Here is a 27,601-nt window from a genome sequence, read left to right on the forward strand (position 1 = left end):
ACAAGCACCTTCTTTAGAGAGAAGTTTCTAATTGTTATTTTAACATACAAGACAAAATTTTCAAAGGAGCCTGTGAAAATTTTGCACATGAAAATGCCTGTTTTTGAGTTTGTGCGATTTCTATACATGAAAACAGATATCCACATTTGGTGGCATAATTAAGGAGACTCAATGTCAGTTTAGCCCAAAGTTTACAGAACTTGTCCAACTTGTCACTTGAATATTAGATTTGCATGACCTCCTCTCAGCTACTATAATTCTGCACACAATGATGAAGAAGAAGATTCTGAGTCTCACTTATTACAGCTATAGTCTGGTATAAAGTATTTAATCTTTAATTATGCGATATAGTATGTATTCTGGATCCTATACATCATCATATTTTATATATAGTGTTTAATACACAATATATGAGATTCTTTTACAAAAGAATGTCTTAGATACTGATTGTGTACAGATTGTGCTGGTAATGTACTGTGATTAGAGTTTGGATTCTAAAGAGGACTTAGAGTTAGCTGCCCATTAAAAATCAATGAGATTGAGTCATATCATAGATACTGAAAAGTCAATGGGGTTTGGAGACCTAACTCCTTTAAAAATCCCAGTTCAGAAGTTCAGCAATTCCTTACACACAGTCTGGTCATTAGAGCCTGTTTTACTAAAAAAGGAAATGTTCACCATGATGCTAAAGTTAGTTATTTTTATGTCCCTTTACATGTCTTGTTAAATGCCACAAGGTCTGTAAGTATTGTCTGGACAACTTTTAGAGATTATCAGACAGGATTATAGTTTAAATTCTTGTGTGAACGACCGTGAAGAGAACAGAGGAAGAACAGTTCTAAGATGATAATTATAACTAAAAAAAAAAAAAAAAAAAAGACACCCCAAAACTAAAACCAAAAACCAAAATTGTCCCCATCCTCTTCTTTACCTCTGAAGAACATTAATAATAATATTCTACTGTACTAATATTTTTGTACCTGTAAATTACTGAAGATCCTTTGTATTTCAGGTACAGTACTTCATCTGGCAGTGATCTTTGTTGGAAAGGTCCCTCGATTCAGTGAAACACCTGGCTTTTGATTGCCACAATAAGACATTCCAGCAACACTTTTGTAATACCCATATTGTGATTCTAACCACTATTCTTCTGTTATGTATAATCCAGAAATTCAGACGGAAATCTGAGTGGGCACAGTACCTTAACTTGGAGTTTTGCTTCTTGTATTTGACCTTTCCAGGATGCTACAAATTTAAGGTTGTCCACCGAACAGCTCATTACCCTAAAAGATAAACAAATATACCCTAAATACCGCACACATGTAATAGGAAATTCAAATATAAAAACAGGAATAAGTTGTTCACATTGTTTATTGCATCACATAATAAAGATTAAACACATGTAGAATTTTACAACAAAGTAAAGGATTTTTTTAGCATCGAATTAACAAAGTAGCTATTTTACCCCAGTGTAAATAATAAGAAAATAAGATGATTAAGGACACTATTTTGAAGCATAAGATGTGAAGTGAGCTTATCGACAATGAAAGCACAGTAATAGAAAGTGAATATAAAGGGGAAAGGGAAATAATGGAACTGAGAAATGTGTAAATAGGCTGCTTCATATCACCTACCTTGCAGTTTCCTGGCGTAAGGCATTAAGAAATGTATCTGGATGGAAGAGCTCTGAGAGGTCAAGGGTGTCTGAGAGCAGTGTCTTTTTTTCTGCTTTATCCACCCAGTTCTAAAAAAAATGTATTGCCCATTAATTGGGAGAACAGTAACTTATTGCTTTATCTTCTAGCACTTTGAGTTGGTGCAAATTTGACAGCTGTCTTTAATGCTAAATGTGTTCGTATAAATGATTAATGGTAAATGTGTTAGTATAAATGTACTATAATCTTAAAGAGGAACATTGATTCCTACTGTTTGGTACTGGCAACCAGAAAATAAACAAAACTAAGCAGCATTTAACATTTTGAAGACAGTAGTTTATTTTGTATGTCTCTGAAGTGACTCGCCAATATGAATAAACTTAAAAAACCCTCCAACCTTTGTACAATGCAGCCCACTTGTAGAACTCAGCTCTTTGCATACCAACACTGTTTTTTTAGGGTGTTCTCTAGCATTCCTATTTCACCTTTGGTAACCATAATTTCTAATTAAAATTATTTCCAAATGGGGATGTGTCCCACAAAACTGTCATCACCATTACTGTTATTAGTTTATTTAGGTTAGATAGATTACTGAATTTCTTTCAATTTATGACCACTGATTTTCTTTTGCTGAAAATCACCTTTTAAATTCAGAAAGTTTGATTTTCATGCTGCAGTGTGAAAGAAGTATTTTAAAGTATATTCCAGTAATTTCCCTTCAAAATATCTGGTACAATTATAAGAAGAGTATGTAATTTTGATAGGAATTAGATTACATCTATATTATAAAACAGAGTTACAGGAGATAGTGCTGGAAAAGATCTCCTTGGTCCTCCAATCCATCCCCTATCCAGAGTGCATGGTTTCCCTTTACTCTGAATCTCTTAATTTCGTAACTAATCTACTCTTGAATACCTCTAGTTATTAAAAATGGTAGTTTCCTCAATGCTACATTCAGCACTTTCTTCAAGGATTCTTGAACTACTGAATGACACAATTGCACAATTATTTTGGTCATAAATCCTTGCAAGGCCCCTTTGTTTCTATGATACTTTCTATTGCAGCGTTTGAGGCTTATAAAGGTGTTTCTGAGGTGGTGTTTCGCTGAGACATGATTGGTCATGATTTCTCCTTTATCTTGATTAGTAAATGATTGCTCTGAGAACAAAATTTAATGAGGTAAAGTATTGCCACAGTTACACACATAGGTTCATCCCCACTGACGAAATAAGTTTGCATGTGTATGACTCAGGGTAACATATGGCTCATGATTTCCTTGAGAATTGCAGATTCAGCATTTTCAACTGCAGGTTAAGCTCTAAACTTCTTAGATATGTCTTCTCAATGTAATTGGTGAGGGCAACTCCAGATACTTTGATAACTGGACTAGGGACACAAAATGAAAATTAAACTTCATAGTCTCCGTCATTATAGCATTTAATTAAAATTAATAGTAGTTACCACACCTCTAAAACTCAGGAGGTTTATTTAGGTGCCTAAGTAAACATGCAGATATGTTACTCTGGGCATCCAAGTTTGAAAATGTTGGTTTTACATTTATTGTGTTCTTAGACCATTCAACCAGAGGCACTCATTTATGATCAGTTAGCTGAAGAAATGAGCCATCTCTTTCTGGGATACATTCTCTGAACTTCCCACCATTACATCAATAACATGTCATTAAGATGCAAGACACAACCTGTGTGTCTTACTTTTCAATCTTTACAGCTGCTTTTTTCATTATTAATTATAGTGAACTGCTGAGCTGTGTCTCCTACACTTTCCATTATTTTACCCCAAATGCACTCTTTTTTGTTAAAAGACACAAATACAAAAGGTGTCTCCAATCTTAAAAAAACATAGGCTATTAACTACTCTTCCAGATATTTTGCCACAGCAGACATCTCTTGAACATTTTACTCCCACTTTAATCACTCACTGAAAAGGTGTAAGACTCTTGCCAAAATCTAGCAAACTAAAAAACATTTTCAGTGAAAACAGCTCACTATACATGAACCAGGTGGAATTATTTTTCCTTCATGACTGAACATATCCTTGATCAGAAAATAATGGGACTACTCATATTCATAAAGTTAAGCAAATGCCTAAGTGTTTGCAGGACTGGAGCCTGAGCATCAGGCACCTATCCGCTGTCTGCAGTTATTCTAGTATTGCTTGTCTCTGACAAAGGAATAGCAATTTATTTATATAAATATTACATTTCAGTTTAGGGTTTTTTGGTTTTAAGCTTTTGTTTTGTTCAGTACAAAAATGCTTAATCACCTAGCACTTGTTCATGCTGAGCACTCCCAGACCCTTTCCCTCTGCAATTTTAATGCTAAAACATACATTAACAACAATTTGAAATCGAGGAATCCGATATCCTCAAAATGTAGATATGAACTGTAAAATAAATACTTGCTGAATTGTGATCTTTCAGATTTAAACTTTACTCAACTTGGTCACAATGCTGTGGAATGTAAATGAGTCTTGGCCCAAAATTTCCAAAAACAGGATCCTAAAGTTAAGCTCCTGAATGAAAGGCCCAATTCTTGAAAGTAATGAGAACCCAGCAGTTTCCACTGATGTCAGTGGGTGTTTCTGGGTGCTCAGCACTTTTGAAAAAATTATGATAGTTGTTTAGGTGTCTGAATTAGGATTTAAGAGCCTTAATTTTTAAGATCCCATTTTTTAAACTCTGGGCCTTAGATTGTAAACCCTTCAGGATAGAGAAGATATCTTCATATTTGTTTACACAACAGGGCCTCATTTCTGACTGTGGCTTCTCCATTTTACAGTTATATAAATATTAAACAACAGCATACACTTCTAAATGTAGTTTAGTGGCACAATTCTATAAATAGTCGCAGGTCACATATTTGTATACAGAAAAGTTAATGCCTAATACTAAATGAATAAATACCAGCTCAAAAATTCTTTATGTTATCACCATATAGAAAGGATAACAAGTTGTGCTCTTTGCTAAGTACCATAATCTGTGTTACTGTGCCTATTAGTCTATTCCAGATTCTGAGGGAATAAAAAAGCTGTGAAGCTACGTAACTTTTATAATTGCAGGTAGCACTTACCGAACACCCACATCTTGCTGAAAAAAAAAGCATACTTCTCTGATTTCTTTAAATTGCTAATAGGCTGCTTCCATAAAATTAGCTTAGAAATGGGAAAGCCATTTAAAATACACATAAATTATCACTTAATTAATTGTAGTTTTTTCTGTCAAAGTGTCAAAAGAGATCTCCATCATGTTTCTCCCACACTCAAACATTTAATTCAGTGACCTTTAAATCTGTCACAACATAGATTCTGAGCTCTCGTTCCAAGCAATTATGACAAGTTAGTTTTTTTGCTTTCCATTTTCATTAGCTAAAGATATGCAGTTAATTGCTCTTGTCTGCACACTTCTTTTACTGACTCTAAATAACAGTAATCCCTTTTATTGTACAATAATAATTGTGGATGATGATTAGGACAGACTTTAAATCGCTTAGCATACTATAAGAGGCCACACAATTATTTCAATTTATATTTAATAAATTCATTTTATTAGTGTTTTCAAATAAACTTTTAACTGTTAAAGAGTGATATTGGCAGGAATATAGATGCATATGTTTAATCTAGTTAAAAAGGCCAGCACAGCTGACAATCAGATTTCACTCCATTAATGTCTGAATTAATATAATTAATCACGGTTGGGAAGATTGCAGTACCAAAAAGTTTTCATGAGATCATAGAAATAAACATGAAATTGATACTTGCATTGGTGTACAGTACAGCATGGGAGAAGGATATCCTTTAAACTTTTAAATAAAATACACTTATAATTAGGGCTGTCAAGCGATTAAAAAAATTAATCGTGATTAATCACGCTGTTAAACAATAATAGAATACTATTTATTCTAATAGAATAGTATTTATACAAATACTTTTGGATGTTTTTCACATTTTCAAATACATTGATTTCAATTACAACACAGAATACAAAGTGTACAGTACACACTTTATATTTATTTTTATTATAAATATTTGCACTGAAAAAATAAAATAGTATTTTTCAATTCACTTAATACAAGTACTGTAGTGCAATCTCTTTATCATGGAAGTTGAACTTACAAATGTAGAATTATGTACAAAAAATAACTGCATTCAAAAATAAAACAATGTAAAACTTTAGAGCCTATAAGTCCACTCACTCCGATTCCTTGTTCAGCCAATCGCTCAGACAAACAAGTTAGTTTACATTTGCAGGAGATAATACTGCCCGCTTCTTGTTTACAATGTCACCTGAAAGTGAAAACAGGCGTCCCCATGGCACTGTTGTAGCCGGCATTGCAAGATATTTATGTGCCAGATGCGCTAAAGATTCATATGTCCCTTCATGCTTCAACCACCATTCCAGAGGACATGCGTCCATGCTGATGATGGGTTCTGCTCGATAATGATCCAAAGCAGTGCAGATTCATATTTCATCATCTGAGTCAGATGCCACAGGCACAAGGTTGATTTTCCTTTTTGGTGGTTTGGGTTCTGTAGTTTCTGCATCGGAGTGTTGCTCTTTTAAAACTTCTGAAAGCATGGTCCACACCCTGTTCTGATTGGATTTTGGAAGGCACTTCAGATTCTTAAATCTTGGATCGACTGCTATAGCTATCTTTAGAAATCTCACATTGGTACCTTCTTTGTGTTTTGTCAAATCTGCAGTGAAAGTGTCGTTAAAACGAACAGCACACTGGGTCATCATCTGAGACTGCTATAACATGAAATATATGGCAGAATGTAGGTAAAACACAGAGCAGGAGACATACAATTCTCCCCCAAGAAGTTCATTCACAAATTTAATTAATGCATTATTTTTTTAATGAGCATCATCAGCATGGAAACATGTCCTCTGGAATGGTGGCCAAAGCATGAAGGGGCATACGAATGTTTAGCTTATTTGGCACATAAATACCTTGCAATGCTGACTACAAAAGTGTCATGGGAATGTCAATTCTCACTTTCAGGTGACATTGTAAATAAGAAGTGGGTAGCATTATCTCCCGTAAATGTAAACAAATTTGTTTCTCTTAGCAGTTGGCTGAACAAGAAGTAGGACTAAGTGGACTTGTAGATGCTAAAGTTTTACATTGTTTTGTTTTTGAGTGTGTGACGTTCTCCTCTGGTGCTATCTGACTGGTGATCTGCTAGGTCCTGCAATCCTTGACTCTGGGAGCCAGCCTTACCCTGCTCTGCTGTGAGAATCTCCACTCCTAGGCTGTTCACACACAGCCTCTGGCATGTAAGCTGCTCCTTGGATTGTGCAATCAAATGACACTAGCCAATATCTCCGGCCCCAGAGACGACCCTAGGTACCTCCATCTTTCAGTGTCCAGTTATGCCCGCTGGACGCTACAAGCTTATATGAGTTAGTCAATTTAACAAAGAGATTGATATGTACCAGGCTTGTTATCCCAAGAGGAATCTCTGACATGCTTCAAACCAAACGCACTGCTTCAGGTAGAATAAACAAACAGATTTATTAACTACAAAGATAGATTTTAAGTGATTATAAGTCAAAACATAAGTCAGATTTAGTCAAATGAAATAAAAGCAAATGCATTCTAAGCTGATCTTAACACTTTTAATGCCCTTAAAAACTTAGATGCTTCAGCCAGGCTCTCCCCTTTGGTGGGCGCTTCAGTCGCAAGGTGGTGATGGTGTCTGTAGATGTAGGTGGAAGAGAGAGGAAGAGCATGGCAAATGTCTCTCCCTTTCATCATGTCCTTTCTTCCCTCTTGGCTTTGCCTCCCCTCCCCTTCAGAGTCAGGTGAGCATTACCTCATCGCAGTCCCAAACTGACCAAAGAAAGGGGGGTGACATACTCGAGAGTCCAACAGATCCTTTGTTGTTGCCTAGGCCAGTGTCCTTTGTTCCTGTGAGGCTGGGCTGGGTTTCTCCCATACATGTCCTGATGAGGCATGAACTGCTCCTCTGCTTTTGGAGAGTTATTGCCTGGGCTTGCTTTAAGCCATGAGGATACATTTTCAGCCTTATAACTATATACATGAATTTATAACCTATAATATTACTGTAACAAGAATTACTATAACATCACTATAACAACAATGCTCAGTGCATCATGCGCCTTCCAAAGACACCTGACATGACAAACTTTGTATTGGATACCACACAATCATTTTATAAGGATGAACATGGAGGTGTAGGGTGTTCCCCCGAGGTACAGAATGTCACAGAGTGCAATTATGTAAAAAAAAAAAAAAAAAAAAATCTACATTTGTAAGTTGCGCTTTCATGATAAAGAGATTGCACTATGGTACTTGTAGGGGCGAACTGAAAAATAGTATTTTTAAAAATCATTTTACAGTGCAAATATTTGTAATAAAAATAAGGTGAGTACTGTACAGTTTGTATCCTGTGTTGTAATTGAAATCAATATATTTGAAAATGTAGAAAAACATCTAAAATATTTAATAAATTTCCATTTGTGTTCTGTTGTTTAAAACTGTGATTAGAACTGTGATTAATCATGATTAATTTTTTTAAATCATGATTTTTTTTGAGTTAATCACGTGAGTTAACTGCAATTAATTGACAGCCCTATTTATAATTCATAAAGGCATCTACTATGCGACAAGTGTAAATACATTTTAAATATTCATATTTATCCCCCCTTATCTACATGAGATTATTGGGAGAGAGTGAGACATGATTGGCTCAAATGTCAGCAACATACATATGACACACTCATATATAACTCATTCACCACTGATATAACCACTACCACTATTAAACTTACAGAATGACTAGGAGGGACCAGCTCCTGAATGAAGAGCAGCTGACTCAAACTGAACCCAGAAAAGACCAAACCAATTCTATTGGAAAGGGGGAAACACTATGATGAACTAGCTGAGATATTTTTTGTCCCCACCTTCCACTTACGGCATACAGCCCCAATTGTTAAACTGGTATGAAACCTTGGGAGCCTGTCTGACTCCTCACTATGCATGGATGACCAAGTAACAACAGTTTCTGAAAATGCCTTCTTTCACCTTCAACTTGCTAGAAGCCTTTGCCCCTCCCTCCTGGACGAAAACCTGGGCATGGTGATCTATGCATTTATCACCTACAGGCTGGAATACTGTAAATGAGTATATCTGAAGCTGAATGTGAACACAATTATTAAATCATAGAAATGTAGGGCTGGAAAGGATCTTAGGAGGTCATCTAGTTTAGCCCCCTGCACTGAGGCAGGACCAAGTATACCTCGACCATACCTGAAAGATGTCTGTCCAAACTGTTCTTTAAAAATTTCAGTGACAGGAATTTCACAATCTCCCTCAGTAACCTATTCCAGTACCTAACTATCCTTATAATCAGAAAGTTTTTCCTAACATCTAACCTAAATCTCCTTTGCTGCAGATTAAGATGAGTACTTCTTTTCCTTCCTTCAGTAGACGGAGAAAAACTGATCACCTTCCTCCTTATAACAGTGCTTGCATATTTGAAGGCTGTTATGATGTCCCCACCGAGTCTTCTCTTCTCAAAACTAAATATGCCCAGGTTCTTTTAACATCTCATTGGTCAGGTTTTCTAAACCTTTTATTATTTTTGTGGCTTTCCTCTGTTCTCTCTGCAAGTTATCCACTTCTTTCTAGAAGTGTAGCACCCAAAACTGGACACAATACTCCCCTGAGGCCTCACCAGTGCAGGGTAGAACAAACAATTACCTCTCATGTCTTCCATACAACACTCCTGTTAATACTCTCCAGAATGACATTAGCCTTTTTCGCAATTGCATTATATTGTTGGCTCAAATTCAATTTGGGATTCACTGTAACCCTCAGATCCTTTTCAGCAATAATTTACATTTGTCTTTTTTTGATTTTATGTTGTTGATTTCAGACCAATTCTCCAGTTTATTAAAGTCATTTTAATTTCTCATTCTGTCCTCCAAAGTGCATGCAACTCCTCCCAGTGTGGCATCCTTTGCAAATTTTAGGAGTGTACTCTCAACTGCATTATCTAAATCATTAATGAAAATATTGAAAGTACTGCACCCAGGACAGGCCCCTACAGGACCCAACTAGATGCAGCCTTCCAGTTTGAGAGTGAATCACTGATAAGTACTTTTTGAGAATATTTTTTCAACCAGTTGTGACCCCATCTTATAGTAATTTAATTTAGTCCACATTTCCCTAGATTGCATATTAGAATGCTGTGTGGGACTGTGTCAAAATTAAGATATATCGAGTCTACTACTTCTCCCTGTTGTAATAATTGGGCTTATAAAATTAACCTATGTGTAATTTCACTTGTAATAGGTGAATGATAATTGATAAAATGTCACAATACCTTTAACAACAGATGTTGATGGGAAACAGTACAAAAGAAAAACAGAGACTAAATTAGTCCCAAAAAGAATGGCCTACTTATATAATTCAAGGACTGTGTTGAGATCATGCCTGGTAAACAAGTGTGGGACTGGAAATGAATGGACCAAAAACTGGTGTGTTAGAAATTAGGCCTAATTGGTGGACAAAATAATGAGGGGATGGGCTATTCCACACATCACTCCCCTTTTGGGGTCACTCCCCTTGTGGGGCAAAAAGCTGGCTACTGTCATGCTGGCCAACTGAAAGAAGGGAAAAGAAGTGAGCTTCAACCATTGTGGCCACTGCCACAGTATCCTGGGACCCTGGGATAGAACATGACAATGTTGTGCCTTTGCCGTCCTGATCCTGAGAAATGTCCTGACCACACCAGACCAGAGACGGGGCACAGATGACATTGTCACCTCCACGGACTCTGGCTAATTCCCAAACACCACCTGGAATGTGCAGCTTTGTCACCTCCTCTTTCCCCCTCTCAGTGTGTTCTTTTCCTTCCCTACCTTATTTCTTTTCTTTCCTAGCCCTCTCCTTTTTCCTTCTGTCTAATAAAAGTCTGGTCCACCCACCAAGACGGTATATTTTGCAACTCTGCTGTGAGCCTGTGACTCAAAAGAGGAAGCTAAAAGCAGTGCCCTAAACAGCCCAATGCTGGTGCAAGTTTGCCAGGTCTCAGAGTGGCTTATAAGACCACATGCTGTACCTGTGTTTTTCCAGCAGTGAGATATCTAATGAAAATCAATACCAGAGGGAGAAGCTGCACTTTTCTATCTTTACTATTCTTTTTTTCTTCCCTCTTGTATATGTTTGTCTTGTTTTGTCCTTAAGGAAACAGAATCTGACTTTAACAGCAGCAGCAATATCAATGGCTTCAGCCCATCTCAACTAACTTTTTCTCTTTTCTCCGAAAGGGACAGTTATTACCATCTAACAGACTGTCAAATAGTGGGGTTTTCCTTCTAAAAACAATCTACAGTTAAAGGGGAAAAGGAATGTTGTTAAAATGAAAGCCTTATTTAATGCTTAACATTTCAAATGCTCTTTTTTCCTTCTTTTTTATCTTTAATAAAAGGTTAAAAGGACTTTTAATGGCATTTGCATCATGGTTCTAAGCAGGCGGAGGTCTCTGTATACCAAACCCCAGACACTATTTAATGTTGGACAATGACTGGGCTATGTTAACACCTTTAGCCCATATATTCCATCTAAATTAATACAACAGCCCTGTCCACTAGACTAGTAACCCTGTCAAAGAAGGAAATTAGAATGGTTTGGCACAATTTGTTCTTGTCAAATCCATATTGGTTATTTCTTAAAACCCTATTAACTTCTGGGTGCTTACAAATTGATTTTTTAATACTTTGTTCCAGTATCTTTCCAGGTATCAAAGTTAGGATGACTGGTCTATAATTCCCCGGGTCCTCTTTTTTAAAGATAGATATTATGTTTGCACTTCTCCCGTCCTCTAGGGCCTCACCTGTTCTCCAAGAATTCTCAAGGATATTTGCTTTAGCTAGCTACCAAAGTACCAAGATTGCTTTAGGTAATTCCTTAAGTACCCTCGGGTGAATTTCATCAGGCCCTATCTGAATACATTTAACTTATCTAAATATTCCTTCACCTGTTCTTTCTGACTTGTGTTCCTTACCCCTTGCCACAAATATTAATTGTGACAAATAACCTTTAGTCAAGACTTAAACAAAACAGCATCTTGGTCTCGCCTGTTATTAGCTGTCCTTCCCTGCTAAGTAGAGAACGTACACTTTCCTTTGTCTTTCTCTTGCGCCTAATGTATTAATAGAACATTCTGTTGCCTTTTATGTCCCTTGCTAGGTATAACTCATTTGGTGCCTTAGCCTTTCTGATTTTGTCCCTCCGTGCTAGTGCTTTTCTTTTATTCTCATCCTTCGCAACATGTCTATATTTCCACTTTTCAGTAGGATTCCTTTTTTGATTTTCAGGTCACTAAAGAATTCCTGATGCAGCCATCTTGGCCTCTCACAATGCTCCAGTTGGTACAGAATCTGGTTGCCTGACTCCTCCTCCATGACTTAGGCCACAAGGAGCACATCAGGCCTATGTTCAAGTCCCTCCACTGGTTCTTAGTCAGTTTCAGATGCTATTTAAGATTTCGTCTTAATCTTTAAAACATTTAATGGATCAAGCCCCAGCTACATTAAAGACCAAATTTCATGACTGGTGTGTTCTCATAACACAAGAACTAGGGGACAACAAATTAAAGTAATAGACAGCAGGTTTAAAACAAACAAAAGGAAGTATTTCTTCACACAATGCACAATCAATCTGTGGAACTCTTTGCCAGAGGATGTTGTGAAGGCCAAGACTAGAACAAGGTTCAAAAAAGAACTAGATACATTCCTGGATGATAGGTCCATCAATGGCTATTAGCCAGGATGGGCAGGGATGGTGACCCTAGCCTCTGTTTGCCAGAAGCTTGGAATGGGTGACAGGGGATGGATCACTTGATGATTACCTCCACTGTTCATTCCCTCTGTGGCACCTGGCACTGGCCAATGTTGGAAGATAGAATACTGGGCTAGCTGGACCTTTGGTCTGACCCAGTAGGGCCATTCTTATGTTCTTCTATCTATAAACTACTTACACAGTTTTTTCCCTCTGGGATAGACAATACAGTTTATAAAGCCTAGAATGAAGTATGTGAGAACTGGGGGTCAAATCATTATTGGTTGACAGCATCTGACTATGGAATAAAATTCCAGAGGATATTACTCATAGACTCATAGACTTTAAGGTCAGAAGGGACCATTATGATCATCTAGTCTGACCTCCCGCATGATGCAGGCCACAAAATCTGACCCACCCACTCCTCGAATAATTCTCTCCCATGACTCAGCTGTTGAAGTCCCCAAATCATGATTTAAAGACTTTAAGTCGCAGAGAATCCTCCAGCAAGCGACCCCTGCCCCATGCTGCGGAGGAAGGCGAAAAACCTCCAGGGCCTCTGCCAATCTACCCTGGAGGAAAATTCCTTCCCGACCCCAAATATGGCGATCAGCAGAACCCCGACCATATTAGGTGACTCTGGAGCCAAAAACATCTTTAGAAATGTTGAAGTACCTTCCTCTTCAAAAAAAAATCTCTCTATCATAGCAAGAATGACACTTGCAACTTTAAAAAGCAACAGACTAACACGGCTACCCCTCTGATACTTGCAACTTTGAATCTCCCACATACCCAAACACATTCCCCACAAAAATAAAAAGTTGTAACACAACTCTATACAATTGTTGAGCTAAGCACTACTTTAATATTTTCTAAAACAGTATTAGATCTCTTACTGCTGTGGTCAAAACAGCTTTTAAAATGTTAAAACAGCCTGATGTAGATTAATTTTGCATATGAGGATTACAAATATAGTACGAAAAATAACTTGGCAGACATATCAAAAGAGTTTTGCAAAGCAATTCCTAGTAGAATATTTTTAAAATTTTCATTAATGTGAGTTAGCAAAGCACCACTTTCTTTATATTATAAATATAAGATTTTCTTTTTTCCAAAATAAATCTGCTAGGATAGTCTCAGTTGGTTCAAGTTAACATCCAAAATGTGTATTTTCCATTTTAAAGAAAAAGCTCTCCTTATCTTCTACAATCCCCAACAAACTGAGCACATTATACTGAACTGCAGAGAGAAGAAATGAACAGAGGCCACCAGATTTGCACATTATCATTGATACAACTTTAGGTTCATATAACTCCTTTACAATATGAATCAAGCACTTCCCCTCTTAAGTTTTGACTAATTACAAATGTATTCCCTGCTATAGTATTTTTACCCTTTGTCTGATCCCCAAAGGAGTCTTCTATTGAAGTAGAAAATGATATAAAACTACAGGCTCATCTACACTGGGAGTTATTCTGGAATATATATTACTGATTAACTCCATGAATGGAGGCTCTTATTGAGGAATGAGGCACTCTTATTCCAGAATAAGAGCATCCACACATAGAATTAAGCAGCAATAGCTAATCTGCTTTAAATTCACACCCTATTTTATTCCTGATTAGCTTTCATGTGAAGACAAGCCCAGAGGAAGTGAAGCAATTTTTTGGTAACACTGGCAACTGCAAAGCTGAAAACTATATACAATACAATTCTGTTTTTCCGGTGGTTTCAGAGAAATTCAAAGCCTTTAGAAAAACAGGAATTTGGGTAAGCAAGGCAGCAATGAATGATAAACACTGCTGTCGGAGGACAGGGTGGATATCCACCTGTGCAGGAGTTTAGGTTAAGAGACGATCAATTAAGCAATTATACTGTATTTCCTTTTTCTTCAAAATGCAAATTTCAGAAAGGATAAATATACAACAGTTTAAAATTTTATTAAATTTTACTCTCAGACTCTGAGATACTTCTGTTATTTCCTTCTCTAAATATACAGAAATATGAAATATTTCAGATATATGATAAACTGTGGGGAAATAACTCTTTAATGGCAACCACTAAACTTGCCATTAGGAGTTTCCTGAAAAAGTGTACTCTTTTTGAATATACATTGGAGGGAGTGCAGGAAGCACTCCATGCACTCACCTCTATACAGGGACACAGGTGGGTGCACCTCTCCACCCCTGCACACCCAACACAGGTCTAACCACAAGGAAGCCAGTAATTTAGGTAAATATGTATAGTATATAGGGTTGCCATTTTTAAACCTGGGTGACCAAAGTTAGACACATGTGAGCCCCTGAGGATTAAGCCTATTTTATTTAGCTGCCTAAATATGGATTTAAGGGATCCGGGTTTGAAAATCTGGGCTTCTGTCATATGTGAACAAGTGGGTATGGTTCTTAAACTACATGAATTAAGCCTTTAATATGACTGCCTTATACAAAGGGACTTACTAACTGAGATATCAATTGCTCACTCAATGCCATCTGTCGGAGTCTATATGAGCTAGAAGGAACACACACAGAATACTAATCTTTAGGCAAAAGGCCTTCCCTGAGGTCAAATCATGTACTAATTGTATTTTGAAACATAAGACAATGTAATTCTTCTTTTTATCTACTTTCCAATTTTGCGTTTGATTTTTTAGTGTCTAGAGACCAAAATTACTATTCACTTCTTTCAAATAAAATACCATTTCCCCATTTTACTTTGACATGCCCCAGAAACCACATGTTTTTTCAGTAAGTCTGAATAATAGCACAGAGTTTGAGCATAAAATTTCTGAGTTCATTAGGATCAACATGCTAGGTAACAATGTGCCAGAAGCAGATATGCAACAAGGCATAGCTGAGGAAAGCATTAGCAAATATGATCTAATTTCAGTTGCAGTGGTAATTTACTTTTATCAAACCAGAGTCAACTTTCCACGGGTTACTGTTTTCTGACATTTAATAAGACTAGCAGAATGCTGAATACAGGTATAAACTCTAAATGTTAGTTAGCACATTCATTTTAAACCTCCTAAAACAAGTTGCAGATTGGAATATGCCTCTAAAAATATACTTTGGGATATTTCCTCCATTTATTGTCAACGGACAATGCATCCAAACAGCATTCTTACCATATGTTTTATTTTCTTTGAAGCTAAATACACTAGACATACAGGACTAGACTGTGTCTGCAAGGGGGAAGTGGAAAGAAAGGGTAGTGAGGAGAAAAAGACACCCCTGTATTTTTCCTTAACAGTTGCAGGTGCTAAAGAGTGAAGGGAGGAAGGAATGGCAAACTCTTCTAGCAACTTAAGTGGCCCCCAGAAAGGGCCATGTTCCTGCTTCTCAGCCCCAACACCAGCAAGAGTGCAGTTGTGAACACAAACTACTCGGTTCTTACAGGATTACTGGTAAATACTGCATACCATGCTCCCTAGGAGAAATTAAAACAACCACAGTCATACTGACTTCTTTTGCAGTAGTTTGAAATATGAAGTGCTTCCCTTTCCCCTATGATGCACATCAAATCCATTTTGTGCAATTACCCTACATGCTGTTGAACAAGGTTTAAAATAAGGAGGAAGCAGCAGGGAGATCAGCTCCTTGTCCTCTGTTAAGAGAAGAGAGTGAATAACTTCGAAGGAGGGCAGTTTCCCTAGAGCGCCTTCTTCTCCAGCAGCAAGAGCTGGTGGCTGGCTGGAGAGATTCCATGGTTCCCACCCTTCTGGCCCCTAGATGATATGACATTTAGGAGCCTAATCCTTTTGTGAACCTAGCCCCTGAGGGATATTTTGAAACACAACCACAGATGAACGGCACAGATATCCACAGTGGACTTCCATTGCTCACAATAATACCCTGAGCTCATAGATGAATAAAGTGTACTCAATATATCAAAAAGATCAGACCCGTAAACATGCTTTTATGCATGCGCCTTCATAAAAATGCAAAAGGTCTATTCACTTGACTGTTTAAATTATTCAGTTGGATAAGATTAAATAAACAATCTCATTTTACCTCACATGTGTTTTCCTTAACAGAGAACTCTAGCCTGAGACTGACTGATGGGTTAAAAATAGGCCCAGAGAGGCACAAAAGCAGATGAAACTGTTGGTCTGGAGTGGGCTTCCCCAGGTCATTCTAGATGTGACTGGTGCCACAGTCATACAGAGCAACCTTTGAGTAGTATGAATTACACTGTGTTTTTCTGTCCTCTTTACAAGCAGGTCAGTCAGAATAATCATAACTGTAGGATCACCCACAGCATCTTATTTCCCTATGGCTATGCCCCTTTTCTCCACTGTGCTGCTTGCTGAATAACTCACTGGCGTTGACTGCACTATGAAGAATTCTACACAGGTAGAGATTCAGACCACTGCACACTATGCCTCACAGAGCCTACTCAGGGTTTAAGGCAGGTTCAAAGTAGCTTAATGCACCAAAGATCTGAGACATGCTAAAATGTTAATGTGTTCCGAGCAGTCTTCATTTTAATGTGAATTCCCAAGAGTAAAATTATTCATAAACAAATACCTGTAAATGAAAAATTAAAATACTTCTAATTATAGATATTGATAATGCAGTATGACTTATCCATATGAAATTCTATGATGCCTTACTGCCTTTCAATTACAGTACTTATCACAGCTGATTTCCTTTCCCTAGATCCCCTCAAGTCTACATTTTGTAAGACCAACTTACAAAACTATATTTGCTTTTAAAAATGTTTTCACAGATATAGTCTTCATACTTTTTCAATTCATGCACCCTTTGTTGAAATTCAAGTTACAACTAGGGCTGTCAAGCGATTAATAAAATTTTAAAAAATGTGTAATAAAAAATAATAATATAAAGTGAGTACTGTACACTTTGTATTCTGTTATAATTCAAATCAATATATTTGAAAATGTAGAAAAAACATCCAAGAATTAATAGCAATTAATGGTGTGATTAATTGTGCTGTTAACAAAAATGGAATATCATTTATTTAAATATTTTTGGATGTTTTCTACATTTTCAAATATATTGATTTCAATTAAAACACAGAATGCAAGGTTTACAGTGCTCATTTAATATTTATTTTTATTACATATATTTGCACTGTAAAAAACAAAATAAATAGTATTTTTCAATTCATCTAATACAAGTATTGTAGTGCAAGCTCTTTATCATGAAAGTTGAACTTACAAATGTAGAATTATGTACAAAAAAATAACTGCATTCAAAAATAAAACAATGTAAAACTTTAGAGCCTACATTTCCACTCAGTCCTACTTCTTGTTCAGCCAATCGCTCAGACAAACAAGTTTGTTTACATTTACGGGAGATAATGCTGCCCACTTCTTATTTACAACGTCACCTGAAAGTGAGAACAGGCGTTCGTATGGCACTGTTGTAGCAGGCGTCGCAAAATGTTTAGGTGGCAGACGTGCTAAAGATTCATATGTCCTTTCATGCTTCAACCTCCATTCCAGAGGACGTCTCCATGCTGATGATGGGTTCTGCTTGATAACAATCCAAAGCAGTGCGGACTGACGCATGTTCACTTTCATCACCTGAGTCAGATGCCACCAGCAGAAAGTTGATTTTCTTTTTTGGTGATTCAGGTTCTGTAGTTTCCGCATTGGAGTGTTGCTCTTTTAAGACATCTGAAAGCATGCTCCACACCTCATCCCTCTCAGATTTTGGAAGGCACTTCAGATTCTTAAACCTTGATTTGAGTGCTGTAGCTATCTTTAGAAATCTCACATTGGTACCTTTGTGTTTTGTCAAATCTGCAGTGAAAGTGTTCTTAAAATGAACAACATCATCTGAGACTGCTATAACATGAAATATATGGCAGAATGTGGGTAAAATAGAGAAGGAGACATACAATTTTCCCCAAGGAGTTGAGTCACAAATTTAATGAACATATTTTTTTGACGAGGACCAGCAGCATGGAAGCATGTCCTCTGGAAAGGTGGCCGAAGTATGAAGGGGCATATGAATGTTTAGCATATCTGGCACATAAATACCTTGCAATGAGGGCTACAAAAGTGCCATGTGAATGCCTGTTCTCATGCTGTATAATAAGTATGTTTTGATTTCCCCAAGAACATGTATAAAGCCAAACAACGAATACTAAATCAGGGACTCTGCTTCTGACATTCATGTTCTAAAGTTATCTACATTCACCTTCCATTCATAAGAGCTCAAAATATCCCTCCCAAACTATTCTCCCTAGAGGTCCCACTTTTAAGAAAAGACTGAACAGGACCAAACAGGTACTTAGGTACACAGATGATTTTGTGCTAATGTAAGGTGCTAGATGATAAGAACATAAGAACATAAGAACGGCCGTACCGGGTCAGACCAAAGGTCCATCTAGCCCAGTATCCTGTCTACCGACAGTGGTCAATGCCAGGTGCCCCAGAGGGAGTGGACCAACAGGCAATGATCAAGTGATCTCTCTCCTGCCATCCATCTCCATCCTCTGACAAACAGAGGCTAGGGACACCATTCCTTACCCATCCTGGCTAATAGCCATTAATGGACTTAACCACCATGAATTTATCCAGTTCTCTTTTAAAAGCTGTTATAGTCCTAGCCTTCACAACCTCCTCAGGTAAGGAGTTCCACAAGTTGACTGTGCGCTGCGTGAAGAAGAACTTCCTTTTATTTGTTTTAAACCTGCTGCCTATTAATTTCATTTGGTGACCCCTAGTTCTTGTATTATGGGAATAAGTAAATAACTTTTCCTTATCCACTTTCTCCACATCACTCATGATTTTATATACCTCTATCATATCCCCCCTTAGTCTCCCCTTTTCCAAGCTGAAGAGTCCTAGCCTCTTTAATCTCTCCTCATATGGGACCTGTTCCAAACCCCTAATCATTTTAGTTGCCCTTTTCTGAACCTTTTCTAGTGCCAGTATATCTTTTTTTAGATGAGGAGACCACACCTGTACGCAGTATTCAAGATGTGGGCATACCATCAATTTATATAAGGGCAATAATATATTCTCAGTCTTATTCTCTATCCCCTTTTTAATGATCCCTAACATCCTGTTTGCTTTTTTGAACGCCTCTGCACACTGCGTGGACATCTTCAGAGAACTATCCACGATGACTCCAAGATCTTTTTCTTGACTTGTTGTAGCTAAATTAGCCCCCATCATATTGTATGTATAGTTGGGGTTATTTTTTTCCAATGTGCATTACTTTACATTTATCCACATTAAATTTCATTTGCCATTTTGTTGCCCAATCACTTAGTTTTGTGAGATCTTTTTAAAGTTCATCACAGTCTGCTTTGGTCTTAACTATCTTGAGCAGTTTAGTATCATCTGCAAATTTTGCCACCTCACTGTTTACCCCTTTTTCCAGATCATTTATGAATATGTTGAATTGGACTGCTCCCAGAACTGACCCCTGGGGGACACCATTTACCTCTCTCCATTCTGAGAATTTACCATTAATTCCTACCCTTTGTTCCCGGTCTTTTAACCAGTTACCAATCCATGAGAGCACCTTCCCTCTTATCCTGTGGCAGCTTACTTTGTGTAAGAGCCTTTGGTGAGGGACCTTGTCAAAGGCTTTCTGAAAATCTAAGTACACTATGTCCACTGGATCCCTCTTGTCCACATGTTTGTTGACCCCTTCAAAGAACTCTAATAGATTAGTAAGACACGATTTCCCTTTACTAAAACCATGTTGACTGTGCCTCAACAAATTATGTTCATCTATATGTTTAACAACATTGTTCTTTATTATAGTTTCAACCAGTTTGTCCGGTACTGAAGTCAGGCTTGCAGGCATGTAATTGCCGGGATCACCTCTGGTGCCCTTTTTAAAAATTGGTGTCACATTAGCTATCCTCCAGTCATCTGGTACAGAAGCTGATTTAAAGAATCATAGCATTCTTACATGTAGCTGCTAGATACATTTCACTTTAAAGTAATAAATCTGAAAAGATGTCATGATAAAATATTAATAAAAGTTGTGCATTTAAATTGTTAAAATTTAATGTGCAGATTTTTCAGTTTTGAATAACAGATATTTTTCATGACATCTATATCCTTCATTGTGGAACAACGATCCAGAAGAGCTATTGTTGGGAATAAAATCGTAGCCTGAATTAATAATAATTCTTATATCTCGTATTACTTTCAACTCTCTCTAGCTGAGGCGAAGTCCTTTCAAGCTGGCAAACAATAGAAAAGCACTCATGAGAAATAGGGCAATCTCATCTGTCTCCCTTCTTCTGGACCTAGCAGTCCTCAGACTGATGATGAAACTGGGAATTCATCCCCGCTTCAGAATGCTAACTTGTATTTTTGCCCTTTTGAAGACTGCTGCTCCTGTCTCCCCTGTGGCATAGAGTGAAATTTCTTCTGACTGTTAAAGGTCATTCAATCCAGTACCACTCCATGCAGCCATCCAGCCCATCTTCCCCATCCGCTTAGTGTATATGTTAGTAACTGCACCTATTCAATCATTACTAAATTCTGTTTTGATAGTTTAAATAAATGTTCTTCCACTCAAGAAAAGCAAAGAGCCTCTGAAATGCCTCAGTGAATACTAGAATTTTGCCCATGTTTTTGTGACTACCCACGATAAATTTTGTTAGGAAAAATATCAGTATTGAAAATAGGGTGCTATGATGAGCTGCACTAGATAAGGCACAATATAAAACTGATAGTGTTCTCTGACAAAAGCTGAAATGATAAGTGAATTTTAATATATGCGGTAGAAAGGGATTATGTGCCATCTGCATATGAAAATGATACCTCTTATGTTATGTTTTCAGATCCTTTCCCAATGTTAAATTCCAACCTCTAGATACTGCAAAAGTGGCAGGAAAGCATACTAATGTAACAAACTGCAAATACAATCCACCAATCTTTTCATTTTACAATATACATTGATTACTGTAACTTTAATTCTCCCTGCCTCTAATTACATTGAGTTTGATGCTAATAGTGGGTCTATTAATGACTACCAATTTATTCAAAATAATTTGTGATAAAGGAAGTTATTGTGCTTAATTTATTCCTTTATTTTCATAATCAGACATGCCTGTCAACAGATATTCTTTATTTTTAGAGTAGTGAGTCAGTTTATTGCTAAAGAGAAACTGTTTTTCTTGATTTTATGTTTTGTACTATGGACACTTTGGTGGGAATTGGATGGATTGGGGGAATTGGCAATGGTCAAACAAACATTTTACTTCTTGGCCACTGGTTATAATTTCCCCAAGTCAGAGGTGATTCAAAGTTACCATCATTTGACAGCTGTTTGTTTGCCCATGTGAAAAAAGACAGACATCCAGTTTGTAATAGAAATAAGTTTCCCTACTACAAACAAATACTAATGCCTCATCTGGAGTACTGTGTCCAGTTTTGGGCCCCACACTACAAGAAGGATATGGAAAAATTGGAAAGAGTCCAGCAGAGGGCAACAAAAATGATTAGGGGGCTGGAGCACATGACTTATGAGGAGAGGCTGAGGGAACTGGGATTGTTTAGTCTGCAGAAGAGAAGAATGAGGGGGGATTTGATAGCTGCTTTCAACTACCTGAAAGGGGGTTCCAAAGAAGATGGATCTAGACTGTTCTCAGTAGTACCTGATGACAGAACAAGGAGTAATGGTCTCAAGTTGCAGTTGGGGAGGTTTAGGTTGGATATTAGGAAAAACTTTTTCACTAGGATTCTTGTAAAATATATCTATGTAAAGTGGGTTGTCTTTACTAGTTAGTGCATATCCAATAGTTTTGGCAGCAAATCTCCTAAGTATACAATTGAGCCTGTATGCTGAGTATACATATTTTTTTAGTAGGAATCAGATTTTACAATATCTCAATCCTCCTCTTGAAGAATACCTCAATCAAAGCGGCTTTTGTCAACTAAAAAATCTGAAGCCAGACTGATACAAATAATTAAATTACAGTAATAAAAAAAAGTTAAAGAGCAAACCAAAATTTTTTTTTACCAGAATACCAAAGCAGAGGGCCAAGTCAGCAGAACAGAAGGATGCCAGAGAGGCACGGGAAAAATTGAGTAGTAAGACAAAGGTGTGCATATTAAACAAAACCATAACAAAACAACACCTTTATTAAAGTATAAATCTGAAGATTATTTTCCTCAGAGCTGATGATGGAAATCTATGAACCTTTATTAAATCCGTGACAGTTTGCAGATGCAAGGAACCAATGATGAGCTAATTTTATATAATTAATAATGAACATTTACAGTGAAGGAAAGTTAATTAAAAAATCATTTAAGGCTAATCAGAGTCTCAGCGTAATATGCATAAGCACACATTGGGGTCAAAGTTGAGGAGAAATATGTGCAAAGTGAAATGCATACTTGCAAATAATAAATATCTGTTACAATTTCATAAAAAATAAACAAAAGTTAACTGGAGTAGCATTTGTGGAGGGGTTCTCACTAGGATCCTGGGGAACAAGTGTGTCTTTCTGTATTGTTATTTAGCCATATTCCAAATACAAGAATAATTTATATTTAACATTCCAAGGTCATTTTAATAAAAGTAAATGTTATCCAATATTCTGTACTCCATCACTATTCTCTACAATCATTGACAAAACAAATGGAGGTTACTTATCTGTAACTGCAGGTTCTTCGAGATGTGTGGTCCTTATGTCTGCACATGCATAGCTGTTTTCCTTCTGCTCTGAATTGAAGGTACAAAGGGCAGCGCGACACCTCTGTGACAGAATGTACCTGTGTCCACACCCTACACACTAGTGTAATAATCTTTGTACAAAGTATGCCTTGTGAGGTATCATTTGAAAACTCATGATTTGCTGGTAATTATTGTCCTGGTAAAATGTGTGTGGCAACACTGTATGGAAATTATAAGATTTTCCTGTATGATGTTATTAACATATGTTCCAAACCACAGCCTACCCAAGCAGAAGTAAGCAAATAGGTCTGTCCTAAATAAAGGAATGTGTGCTCTGCTTAATTTACATTTAAGCAGTAAACAGAGTCATCAAGCAGGAAGGAGGGACAAAGGAAGCTCAAACAGGTGAGAAAAAAGCAGCAGGAAACATCCTTCCACACAGACTTTTTGTCTCCTGATACCTAACCGCGAATGTTTTTCAAAAGGGGGACTGAAACTATAGAAAGGAGGGGCAAATACCCCATGACACCCCTCCTCCCTGCCCATCACATTCATCGCACCTGAAGCAACAAAGGAAGCATTCGTTGGATTCTGGGAGATGGGGTCCTGACCTAAGAAGTTCGTACAGTAAGGCTGCTATAAAAGCATATGGTGAGAAAACTTTGCTTTCAATTTAACATTTTGTTAAGGTAGGCACCAATTGCATTTTATCTTTACTTTTCTTGTGACCATTTCTGATTTTTATGCCTCACTACTTGTACTCACTTAAAATCTCTCTCTTTGTACTTAATAAACACGTTGTTTTATTGTTTTATCTAATTCAGGGTATTTAAATTGAAGGATTTGGGAAACTCCATTTGGGGTGGCAAATGGAGTTGCATATTATTTCTATTAAAGAAATAATGGACTTTATATAAATTTATATTGTCCAGAAGAGAGCTGGTTAGCATAAGATATAAGCATCTGGGTGAAAAAATCTAAGACTAGGAAAGTGTTGGGGGTATCCTGTAGTATCACCAAGGCAGAGCCTTGGTGTGGCTGACTGGGTGCAGCACACATACAGACATAGCTGGGAGTGACTTGCATGCTATAGGCTGTTTGTGAGCAATCTAGGCTGGAGGCTACAGCAACAAAGCATTGTAAAGGGCACTCCAGATTAGAGGGCAGTGACAGAGCTATTCATTAGTCTGGATTATACCCTGGTATGTCACAGCCTCTCAAATTCCTTTTCTGGCTGCGAATCTGATCATGATCTGCAGCAGAAGGGATGGAAAGTGGTCAGTGGAATACAGATATGGACCACACATCTCAAAGAACCTCCAGTTACAGCTAAGTAACCTCCATTTCTTCTTTGAGTTATGGTCCCTCGGTATATTTCACATTTGAGAGATTGATTATTGCTTACTAAACAAGAGGTGAGTGTGAGGATGCAGATAGCATGGATATCTGTAGTACTGCCATCCCCAAAGCTTTATCTGTAGAAGACTGGAACAATGCATAATGTCTTGTAAAAGTGCGTATGGAGTTCCAAGTCACCATTCTGTATATATCTAGTAAAGGTACATTTCACAGAGATATTGTAGAGGTTGCTTGCACTTTGGTGGAGTGGGTTCTCATCCTCTCTAGGGGGAATGTGAGCTAGTTGGTAACAAAGGATGATGCAGCCCGAGATTCACTTAGAGAGTCTTTGTGAAGATAGACAAAATGCCAGTGCCTGTTGGACATTTAAAGAGGAAAGCCTTCTCTCCTCATCAGAAGCATGATGTTTTGAAAAAAAAAATACTGTAAGTGGATGGTTTGATTCATGTGAAACTCCAAAATTACTTTAGGGATGAATTTCTGGTGCAGGCGAAGAAAGATGAAAGATGGTATATGGCTGATCTGCCCTCAGGACTTCCTGCTCGCTCACCCTCCTGGCTGATGTGATGGTGAGTCATCAAGAGATTGGATATAGAACAGATGGCTAATGGTTCGAAGGGAGGTTTGGTGAGAACCTGAAGGATGAGATTGAGATCCCATTGTGGTGTTGGTTTCACCACTGGTGAGAAAGTTCTAATAAGTCCCTTCAGGAATCCAGTCATCATAGGATAAGTAAGCATGGGCAGAGGGTAGCATAGGCAGGGGAAGGCTGTGCCTCCCCAAACAGCCTGGTGTGCCCTGCCCATACTCCGCCCCCAGCCCCCACTCCCCCGCTTCAGTTCTCTTCCCGCTGGCGCTCTTCCGTGGCCAAGAGGCTGGGGCAGGCAGGCTGGGGCCAGTGCAGATAAGGCCCAGGGCTGGGGGCACTGGAGCTGAGGCCACGCTGCGCCACCCATCCGTCCAGTGCTGGGGGCACTGGGACCACGCTGCTGGGGGCGCTCCAAGGCTAGGGCATTCCAGCCACACTGCCCACCCTCCCAGCGCTGGGGAAGCTCTGGCTTCACCGCTCACCCAGTGCTGCAGCTGGAGGCGCTCTGGTTGCGCCTCCTGCCCAGTGCTGGGGCTGGGAAAGCTCCAGCCGCACCGCCCACCCAGCATGCTGGGTCTGCCTGTCAGGAGCCAGTTGTCGAGATATGGAAAGACAGTAAAGCAGTTTCTTCTCATGCAAGCCACCATTGAAAGGACTTTTGTAAAGACCATTGGTGCTGTAGCTAGTCTGAATGGAAGGACTCTGAATTGGTAGTGATCTTGCTCAGTGAGGAACATGAGAAACCTTCTTTGGGATGGATGAATGTCTATGTGAAAGTAAGCATCTTTCACATCAAGAGCCATGAACCATGTGCCCTCTTCTATAGAAGGGATTACTGATGCCATTGTGACCATGTGGAATTTTAATTTTCAGGGGAATACATTTGGTTGGCATAGACTGAGGATCAGTGCCCATCCCCTGTTCTTTCTGGGAACCAAGGAATGTGGGGAGTATAATTCCTTCCCTTGATGCTCAGGTGGCACCAGTTCTATGCACCCTTTCTGGAGAAGATAATTCACCTATTGAGACGGGACCAGGAAGGGCTCTCTGATGGAAAGGTGAAATAAATTTGAATGTGTAGCCAAAGTGGATGATCTCTAGTACTCTCTTGTCTGTCACTGCCCCCCAGTTATGAGCAAAGTGGGAAAGGCAGCCATCAAAGTTTTGGGGGCCAATAAGGCATGGCATTTTCAGAATATGGTCCTCGAGCATGCCATCAGAAGAACCCTTTGGATGATGGGTGGGGCTGGGTGGCAGTTGTAGAGGTGGAGGAAGAGTTGGAGGGTCTTTGAACCCTTTGTTGTTTGCATGGAGGTCTGAGCCTGTACGTTTGCTTATGGTGTTTCCTCTTCAGGACTGGAATGTAAATGCCAGAGAGTGGAGGGTTGTCCTAGAGTCTTTAAGAGAATGTAGAGACTCAATCTTTTCATTAAAGCCATTAGACTCAAAGGGAACGTCCTCAATGGTATTCTGGTGCTCCGCTGGGGAACTCCAAAGATTTCAGCCACGAATCATGCCTCACGATTTTAGCTTTGAAGATGGCTCTACAGTCAGTGTCAGCTGTGTCTGCTGCCACTTGGAGTGATTTTTTAGCCACCAGCCTGCCTTCCTCTATGAGGGCTTGGATCTGGGTCCTCTCTGCCTGAGGAAGTTTGTCTTTAATATCTAGAAATTTTAAATTAATCGGGAAATATTATTTTGCCAACAGCACCTAGTAATTAGCAACTCTGAATCGGAGACTAACTGATGAAAATATTTTCCTTCCCAAGAGGTCAAGGTGTTTACTGCTTTTATCAGTTGAGGTAGTCTTGGGGTGCTGTGTCCTGGACCTTTTTGTAGCCACTTGCACGTCTAAGGAGTTGGGTGCTGGATGAGTAAATAAAGACTCTAACCCTTCGGCTGGCATGAAATATCATTTTGAAGCCCTTTTCAGGGTAGGGTCATGGGAGGCAGTGCTAGGTCACACATAGCGTCACACATTTGGTGGGCTCCAAAATGGCCTGGTCAATTGGAAGGGCCGCCCTAGAAGGACCAGAGGGCTGAAGGACGTCTAATAGACCACATTGTGTGCCCTGGACCTCCTCAAGAGCTAGGTGGAGCTTGACTGCTACTCTCTGTAACAGCTCCTAGTACTGCCTGTAGTTGTCAGGCTAGGAGGGATATGGTTTAAGTGTTTTATTCTGGAGTTTGTGCTTGGAGGGTGGTGCTTGCAGTCTGAGGATGCTGTAGAGGGGGGCTCTCCCTGACCTAGATCCAAATGGGGCCTCATGGCATGCTTCATGAGGTGCTTCTGCAGACAGAACTCTCATCCCTCGTGTGTTCAGAGGGAAGGAGCAGCAGATACAGCACTTGGTGGCGACATGAGGCTCCCCAAAGCAAAAAAAGGCAGTGCTGGTGTTCGTTGCTGATGGAGACACAATGGGGGCAGGAGACACACTTCTTAAACCCCAGGACTCTTGGCATAGTCTCTCTCCATGAGCAGAAGCCCCTCAAGGCAGAGAACTAAACTAATTATGCTGACTATAAAAACACTAAGTTTACACTCTA

At 38.6% G+C, this 27,601-nt stretch overlaps 1 protein-coding gene across 1 annotated transcript in view; it reads right to left on the reverse strand.

The window, feature by feature from the left end:
- The window catches only part of DYNC2H1 (dynein cytoplasmic 2 heavy chain 1), a 370,096-nt gene that overhangs the window by 12,787 nt on the left and 329,708 nt on the right, over positions 1–27,601 (reverse strand). Inside the window, exons 86-87 of the mRNA XM_065405465.1 lie at positions 1,635–1,744; positions 1,202–1,283 (exon numbers count right to left, since the gene is read on the reverse strand). Coding sequence (XP_065261537.1) covers positions 1,202–1,283; positions 1,635–1,744 — 192 coding nt within the window. The remainder of the gene's footprint in view (positions 1–1,201; positions 1,284–1,634; positions 1,745–27,601) is intronic.

The sequence above is a fragment of the Emys orbicularis genome, chromosome 1 (genome assembly GCF_028017835.1).
Source record: "Emys orbicularis isolate rEmyOrb1 chromosome 1, rEmyOrb1.hap1, whole genome shotgun sequence".
Classification (NCBI taxonomy): domain Eukaryota; kingdom Metazoa; phylum Chordata; order Testudines; family Emydidae; genus Emys; species Emys orbicularis.